General features: G+C 38.3%; 1 protein-coding gene across 1 annotated transcript; it reads right to left on the bottom strand.

Moving 5' to 3' along the window:
* Window positions 1-5,371, bottom strand: LOC143624906 (receptor-like protein 4). Its single transcript, XM_077095401.1, has 9 exons — window positions 5,230-5,371; window positions 3,162-4,220; window positions 2,912-3,059; window positions 1,324-1,395; window positions 1,162-1,233; window positions 1,017-1,088; window positions 846-923; window positions 587-768; window positions 1-456 (listed from the first exon to the last, which is right to left on the bottom strand). Exons 1-9 carry the CDS (start codon window positions 5,291-5,293, stop codon window positions 332-334), a joined length of 1,872 nt encoding a protein of 623 aa, XP_076951516.1. The 5' UTR covers window positions 5,294-5,371; the 3' UTR covers window positions 1-331.
* Between the last annotated feature and the right edge of the window lie 4,017 nt (window positions 5,372-9,388).

Genomic DNA, 9,388 nt, shown 5'->3' with positions numbered 1-9,388 from the left:
TAATTAAAGCTGATGTTGGAAACTGAGGGGGTAAACGTCAAAAAAGTCGTTTTTCTAGGGGGTGTAAAAGTCGTATTACAATATGAGCATATGACACAAGTCTATTTTAATAACCAAAAAAAGGATAATATACAATCTTGTTCATTCCCTGCTTGCTTCAACTATAATTCTCTAGGGTTGCTAAAAGCCAACCTCACTAAGCATTCAACACAATCAAAATAAACCATAACGTATGTCTACATTTCGAACACGTGTGAGCACTTGCACGTGTGTGTATACTTTACGCCCGTTAGCAAGTTTCAAACTTCAATAACCAAACGGATGGCCAAGATCAAGACAGCAAAATAGGCCCGTTCTCGGCAGCAGTCCTAGCATTCTCATGACCATTATTGTGCCTCGTTAATTGTACGTCACGAGAGAAATGAGTTCTTGCTTTTGCATAAGGAGCACCTCTTGCTGTTTATCAAATACAAATGGTACAGTAAGGAAACTTAAAATCAACAATCTTAATGATGTGTGTGGGAAACAATGTACTTTCTTGATTGAATTATTACAAATATAAAACAAATAAATGTTGCGAATTTACCTGCAATTTGCTGAGTTCGGAGGATGTTTTGACGCCTTTTCCACCAACATGTTAAGCATGTGGCAATTAAAAGAAATCCTACGCATGCTCCTAATGCGATTCCAATCTTTGCACCGGCTGAAAGGTGGGGCCCGCAGGTTGGTAGTCCAGGTATCCCGCAAAGACCGTCATTATCTGTAAAACTGCAAATCCCCCGCTACTAATAGTTAAAAAACTTAAAAGAGAAACGGGTTAACGGTCAAATGCGTCAAAAACCTACTTGAAGCTTGCTCTGTGCAGGAGCCTTGCTCCTAATGCAGCTGGAACTCTTCCAGAAAGGGAGTTACCGTTAAGATTCCTGCAAATAATAAGTCATTGATAACATCAAATTTCATATATTATACTTTCATGTTTTGCTTGTAAAAATAAAAGAAAAATACAAGCAACTTACAATATCCGGACCGATGTCAAACCTCCAAGGCTTTCAGGAATGGATCCATTAAAGAAATTGTATGAAAGGTCTCTGCAATGCAAGTAAAACTTTTACAAATTTAGGTAAAAACAAAATTGTATCCTATTAAGTTTAAATTACTCACAGTACTTCTAGGCCAGCAATATTTCCAAGTGAAGAAGGTATATGCCCCTTGATGCTATTTTGACTCAGGTTCCTTCAAATGCACAAAATAACATTGTATCTCATGAAACTATATAGATATTTTGTCACATTTGAAAAATTGATGGGACCCATCTGAACTTACACATGTTGTAGATGACTCAGCTTTGATATGTGTTCCGGTAAGTGTCCTCCTAAACCCTGGTTGTCAAGACCACTGTATAGATATACAATAGTTAGGCAAACAAAACAAAACAACAGGATTTTGTATATCACATAAATTGATCATATTATTTGGTGCATTTTTATTAAGCTATGTCGGCTTCTTATCATAATTATATATAAAACAATATAAAACAATAATTATAAATTCAAATAAGTACTATTATATTTATATAAGTAGTAGGCTCTCTTTCAAACTCACAAAGCCTAATCAAGCCTGGAATCACGCCTTTTAAAACCAACCTTGAGTCCTTGTGGAGACCCCAACCCTTGAAGTCTAGGATCTATATTAATGTTCTCTTTCAGTTTTCATGGTTATAAAAAAAAACAGTTCTTATCAGACAAAGAGGGAGAATATATGCGTATAATGAATTAAGATACTCTCGCTGTCTCGCATATTTATATTTTTTGCAAGTACAACAAAAATTAATGATTGCCAAATCCCACAACTGATGTTTCAGTGCTCCTATATAAAGACAGAAGTGCTACAAAGTGATCATACGCCCCCTTATGATGAAATGACTGAAGGAAGTGTTGAGGTCAAAAGAGCCGTTGAAGATCTCATATAGTACTTAATCACTTTTCGTTATTATAATTGGCATCCATGATCCATGTAAGGGTGTGCGTGGTGCGGTTCGGTGCGGTTTTGGGTTAAAACCAAACCGAAAACCAAAACTTCAGTTTTTGGATATTTTGAAACCCTTCGGTTTTGGTTTTTTCGGTTTCAGTTTTTGTTTTGATTTCGGTTCGGTTTTGGTTTTTTCGATTTTTGCCATTTGACCCTGAGAATTTAAGACTTATAAAAGAAAAAAGTTTTTCGAAAATAATGAATTGAGGTATAAATAATTTTGTTAATTGTTAACTAATAGACTATTATACATTTGACAAAAAATATTTGAGTTACATATTTATTAAATTCTTAAAATTATTTAAATAAAAAATAAAAAAATAAATAGAAATTTAGGATTCGGTTCGGTTCGGTTCGTTTTTTTTGGTTTTTATTACATGCAAAACCAAAACCGAACCGTTAGTTCGGTTTTACAAAAACATAAAACCAAACCGTCGGTTTTTGTTTCGGTTTGGATTTTTTTGGTTTTTTCGGTTTCGGATCGGTGTTTCTTGCACACCCCTAATCCATTGCTGCAATTGTCCTTGTTCAACAGTGTGTGAGAAAAGAGAATGCAGGAGTTGAAGGGGAGTCATTGCTTTGTACGAATTCTGTTTAATTTTAATGTTAATCTATGATGGCTATTTTGCTAGGAATTGATTGCATTCTTGTTGGTTTAATCTGACTGATTTACTTCGGCTGCTTAATTCTGTTATTTGACTTCAAATCAGTTGTTGCCGAAGATCACCAGATTCCAACATGCTTCATCAAGCAACCACTGTATTGAGTGAGTTTATTCTAGACACACATCTAGATACCAGGTTAATTTAGTTTTTTTAAATATTGCAGATTTCAACACACATCAATTTGAGAAATTTTGTAATGTGAATAAATATGAACTTACAGCCCATCGATGAACCACTTAACTTTAGCGCTATCAAATTGACAATCTACACCACTCCATGGATGTTGTTGTGGAACACAAGGATCACCATTCCACCCGAACCGAAGAGGAAGACCGAGTGCACTCTTTAATTTCTGCAAAGCCCTTACTACAAATAAACAAGAAAGTTAATATATTAACATACCAACAAAAACTTGTTTATTTCGACATCAGAAGTGCTTATATTAACATAAACTAAGCCTAAAAGTACCTTCGTCGATTAAAGTTTTGGCCTCGGCATTGACAATTTCAAAGATCTCTATGGCACTGATAATAGTATGACTGCCTTTAACGGGATTCAAAGCTAAGGTCAAACTTCTCCCACTAACAGGAATGGTTTTGTTTAACACAAGAGCACTATTTACACCTCCACTCAGTTTAACAATATCAATTTCTTTAAATTCAATATCACCATTTATTAAAATGTCAAAAACCCGTTGGCCCTCTCCCGTGACCGAAGGATCAATCTCAGCAAAATGCAACCAAATTGAGTAATTTCTATTTGGATCGACATCCATTGTATAAATTAACTCCGGTTGATTATTAGTGCTAATAAGTGCAGTTTGGTAAAGAGCTTCTGGATAATAGTTAGGTACTTTTGAAGATAATTTAATGCTATTTTTCGTGGTCAACACACGATCAGAGCTTTCGTCGAAAGTCGGAATCGAATACCAAAACCGGTCTCCACCCCAGTGGTCCCCACTGTAATCCACATCAAATTTAGGATGCTCAGCACCACAACTGAGTCGTTTATGGGTTCTTAATATCGTCCCTCGGCCCCACCCGGCCCCGAAATTATATGCATTGTTTCCAACTTGGAGGATTTCAATTGAAAGTATAGCTGGATCTCCGTGACCCGTGCTGTGGAAGCAAATTGAAGCGGTTCCATCTTCAAGAAATACCATGGATTCAGCAAAAACTTGCTCATTATCATGGTTACTCCAACCCGATTGCAGTGAGTAAACAAGGGTTCCTTCTACGGATATATCAAACAAAGGCTCGTTGTCAAAAGTGGGATCTTTAAGTAACCCGAAAAAAACTCTAATAGAATAGTGGCCGTGTGGGACCCGCTCTATATGGTAGCAGTTTTCAGGACCTTCAGATAAAGGAAAGTAACGGACTGTGGTGAGAGGTGGAGTGATAAAACTCGGACGGGTTGCGTTAGTGAAGTATCCGCCACTGTATCCAAAATCTCTGTACCACAATGTGTTTGTTGGTGGTGTATGCACATCGTTACGTGCCCCACAACTTATTCTTAGAGCATATGGTGCTGCATTCACGAAAATTTTAATAGATTAGGAAATTAGACTAGAGGTTTCTCGTTTACAGCATTAAGTGATTCAGCAAACAACATAGATGCATATAGTCGCTATAAATCTATATATTAATTCAAAATAATATTGAGCTTAGGTTTCTAAAATTAAGCTGATGCATTCTGACAAATTGCAATGTTATTTGATCTATGAAAACTTTTGCAACATCAGAGATAACAAAATAACATTTCATATGATGAAATATTGAAATTTGTGAATTTTCTGGAACATTTTATCTTCTAATTTCGGGAATAAACAATAGGAAAGTGAACCAAGAATTGTGATTATGCAATATAACCTTTTCAGGCAGAAATCGATCATAATTATAGGTTCAATAAAAAACTATCTAGGAGTGCAAACGAGCCAAGCTGGTCGCGGGCTGTTCGAGATCTGATCAATAAAAAACTCGAAATGAGCCGAGCCTTATCGAACTCATTTAGTTATCGAGCCCGAGGTCGATCCTTAATTCACTTTTGTATTCTATGTATTAGTTTGACAATGCATAGCCAAGGTCGAGCTCGTTTACACCCCTAATGGATTTTGATTAATAAAGTCAACTCTAGTCAAGGCTAAGTTACATAAAGAAGATGATAGAATAGAATAGAACCCTAGAGTGCATATAACTTTGAATTTGCAGACAGATAAAGCCTCCAATTCCTCCTTATTAAAAAAAGCAGACTGATCTTCTAAGCTTTTATAGCAATTAAAAGTACAATAGAAAACTGAAATCATTGACTCAGCTTTCTTCTTCAACCAATTCATTTACTTGCCATTAAATGATTAGTTGCAGACTGAAGCAACCTAAACTTTACAATCTCACAAACTAAGACTCAATTCGCATCGGATACAGCCAAATGCAAACATAAAAACGCCAAAACTAATCAATCAAAAAGCTAAAAACTAGTCAAAATTAAACAAAACAATAAGAATAACAATGTGATTGAGGAGGAAATACTAGCAATTAACCTTGGTGAGAAGGTGTGAAAGCTGAAAGTAAAACAAGGAGGAAAATGAGCAGCGGTCCACGCATCTTCGTCTCCAATACTCTTAATAATAATAATAATAATAATAATAATAATAATTGCTTTCACTTTCTGTCTCACACGCAGAGATAAAACACACACAGTGAAGATGTATAAGTGTTGTATTGAATCTCTTTTTGGTTTCACAAATCTGAAAAGAGAAGCGAGTGGGAGTTGTAGAGAGAGAAAGACAAGACAGGATGTGTAAGAAAGTCTTTTGAGGACGTGACCGCAGCAACATATAGAGAGAGTACACAAAACAAATCTAGTATTTTTTTATTTTATTTCCACAATAATAAATCTAATTAATATTTATTAATGATTCCAATTTCATTTACAATAATTCTATACACATTGTAAATTTGGTCTAGTCGTTTATTGACATGTTCTTCTTAGTAGATATGTAGGGTTTGATTTTTATTTGAGTTATTTCTATGGATATATGGGTGAAGAAACGAATCAAGGTTTTACTCGACAGAGGGCGTAGGTTTATGAATTTCTTCCGGTTCTCGCGCATCAGGGACATGGTCTCACGGCAGTCAAATAGTCGACTTTGAACATAACCTTGAGAAAGGTAGGTTTACACGTAATCCTATGCCATTAAAATAAATTAACAATAAATTTGGTTTTGGTAAGAGTAATTTATGTGATAAATTATATTAGTAAAGTAAATGAATATAATGTCATCCCTGGCTTAGTGGTAGGAGGCTTGACTTCTTTTGTAGAGACTCAAGTTAGATTACTATGTGTGGCACTTTGGGTGAATATTGGCAATGAAGGATTACAGGTAGACCCTGCGAGGTTGTTAGTTCGAATCCTGAGCCCACTCGGGTTTTCATCCCACTGTGTGTTACGCTAAAGAGTTATGCTTTTATGGTGGCACAACGACTGTCAAGTGGCAGCCAACGGTATGGTTTCTCGGGGGAAAGCTCAAGCTAAACTCTAAAGTCAATGTGAGCCCGGTTAAAACAACGTAGTTTGGTTAGAGTGGGGCAGAGGGTGTCAAAACATACAAGAAATTCGCCGTTCTAACTTCTAATAGAAAAAAATGAATATAATGCCGTTTTGTTAATTTTATTTTACGTATTTGATAACTGTTAAGTTTTATGTATGATGAAAATTAGGGCTGAGCACGGTTCGGTTTTTGGGTGAAACCGAAACCGAAAATTCGGTTTTTTCATATATACAAACCGTTCGGTTTCGGTTTTTTGGTTTTTCGGTTTTCGGTATTTCGGTTTCGGTTCGGTTCCGGTTCGGTTATATTCGTTTTTTTTATTATTTTTTTTTGTTCTATTAATTGTTTTATGCGACTAGTTCCTACGTACAAAAATACATATTAACATTTACTATTCCTTTCACAAACTCTAATTTCTCTTACAAATCTATTGAACCAACAAACTCCAAATTTGTTTCGGTTGTTGTCGCATATGGCTTAGTATAAATATATTAACAATCATTTAAATTATTTATTTTAATATTTAAAGTTAATCGGTTCGGTTTTTTTCGGTATTTTTGAAATGGGTAACCGAACCGAAACCGAAATTTCGGTTTTTCAGAAAAACAAAAAAAAAACCGTCGGTTAATGCTTCGATTCGGTTTTTTCGGTTAATTGGGTTTCGGTTCGGTATTTTCGGTTTTCTGCTCACCCCTAATGAAAATTAATATATTCCATTATCTAAAATTCATTTTAATTCTTTTCTTGAAGAATGTCAATTTGATCTTTTTTTCAGATTACTATCAAGCACAAGTTGTTATAGATGTTCATGTCGTGATCAGAAGAGCCGTGTTGCTAAATTGTGGCATTATCATATTATTTATCTTCTGAGAAAATAATAATTTCTTTTTGTTACAATAGTTGGTCCAATAATTTTTATCACTTTTATCCGACAAAGTTGAATCAAGATTCGAATATCAAATCATTAATAAAATCAGTGTCTAAATAAGTAAGTTAAATATACTGAAGAGGTAGGTCCCGCAAAGCCCAGTTGGACCCGCAAGACACACCTTGAAGAGGTACGTCTGCGCAAAGACCAGCTGGTTCTATAGGACCCACCATGCTCAGAGAAGACCTTACACGCAATAAGCCAGCTGTTCCCGCAGGAAAGCCTCCCTTGGTACAGTACCCTACCTGTTCCCGCAGCTGTGGGTACAAGCCAAGAAGGAAGGCTACCCGCACTAACAGTAAGGCTACACGCATAAGGCACTAACTCATACTTCAGCAATGTCACATGAGGAAAGAATGAGCAAGGCGGGAATATTCCCGCCCAAAAGAGCCAGTCCGTACGCTTCTGGAAGATCTTTTGTACTATACCTGCCAAGGTATGGACAAAATAGACAAGATCTGACAAAAGCAGCCCATGAACCAATCACAGGGTGACAGCTCACCGACAATAGTACGAGGAGGAGCACGCTCCAGTACAAAATGTCACTATCAGCCGCTGCCTACCCACCAACTCCCATCGTGGCACGTACGTAGCCCGTAGTTGGTGGAAAAGGAATATTATATACAGCTGGCCGTACTTGCTTGGAAACCTACATTCGGCTATAAATACTCCAACACTTTGGAACGGTATCATCATCTTATCTTCTCTCTAGCTATTTCTCTCAATATACACTTATATTCAGAGCAATCTAGTCTGATTCTCACGCCGGAGGGTGGTCACAAGGAGGAACCCCCCCTTCTCAGTGACGAGCTCACGGTGTCTGTTTTGCAGGTCGAGAAGAATAACCATCTTTGCCGGACCTAACCCTCGTGGGAAACATCTACTTAACCCTAAGATTATCCGTAATCTGCCGGGGACATTTAGTGTTTCTTCATTGGCGCCATCCGTGCATTAAGCTAGAACTAATTCTTTTTCTCAGTTTTTTCAAACTTCTGGAAAGATGGTTAAGGTTACTCCGATGCCAAGGCCACCGAATGACCAAGAAACTCCGGTAACCACAACCCCAGCTACTGGGGGGAACACCGGTGAATACACGGTTTTTACGAACACTACCCCAGCTACCCAAGCCGGGGCAAGTACAGTAAACAATCCTCCCCTGGGATTCATTGATACCCAGGTGGAGAAGCAACAAACGAGGCTTCCCTGCCAAACACTAGATCAAGTTAAAGCTTGGGCGGAAGCACGTCAGAAAGAATTCCAAGCTGAGTTGGATGAACGTTTACGTTCACTCCAACAGGCCAACGACGAATTCGGAAACACTCGACAACAGCTCAACATGAGCAATGATTGCGAGTATTCGGATGACGATTGGGAAGAATCTGACAGTGACGCAAACCCTCGTCATAAGGCGAAAGGGAAGCGTAAAGAAGCAGACTTCCGCTCAAAAAGAAGTTTTGGAGAAACTTTCAAGCCAAAGAGCACGGGGGGAAACCCACGTGACTTCTCCAAAACTTTCAGACCGACTGTTGCAAATGCGGGAACGTCCAATTTTGCAAGAGACATTGCGGAAGCAATTGCTCCAAAGAGTGCCAAACAGATGTCCAACATAGGCACTTATGATGGCGTATCTGACCCGGACGATCACTTGAACAGATTTATAGCGGGGGCAACCGTCAGCAATTGGACGGAACCCACATGGTGCTACATGTTCCAGATGACGCTCGTCGGGCAGCCAGAGCGTGGTTTGATCGTCTACCGGTCCACCACATCTATGATTGGGCAGACTTCCAGCACAAGTTCAGCCAGCACTTCAGTCAACAAAGAAAATATACTGAAGAGCAGTGGACGATCCTCAACTGCGTCAGAGAGGAAGACGAATCTTTGCTAGACTTCATCACTCGCTTCAACTCAAAGAAGCTAAGTCTGGGCACCATCAGTGAAGATCTTGTTCGCGCCGCTTTCATCCAGGGCGCTGAGTACCCAGAGCTTATCCGCACGTTGACGGGTAAAGATGGCATGCCATCCACGTGGGATGCCATCATGACGGCAGCTAAACGCTTTGCCGAGACGGAGAAGCAACTGGGTAGAAATCTTCCCCAGAGCACAAACCTCTACACGCAGAGGACAAGAGAAAATAACGTCCGTACCGCCCGACAAAATAAGAAGAGGAAGCTTGGTATTTGGCAGTCAAGGATAAACTTTGACACCTCATCCAGCTCT

This window comes from Bidens hawaiensis, unplaced genomic scaffold (assembly GCF_021521415.1).
Source record: "Bidens hawaiensis isolate Kalapana, Puna unplaced genomic scaffold, B.hawaiensis_p1.1 tig00003988_1, whole genome shotgun sequence".
NCBI lineage: Eukaryota > Viridiplantae > Streptophyta > Magnoliopsida > Asterales > Asteraceae > Bidens > Bidens hawaiensis.
The sequence above is the reverse complement of the archived record's forward strand: the minus strand, read 5'-3'. Positions and strand labels throughout refer to the sequence as shown.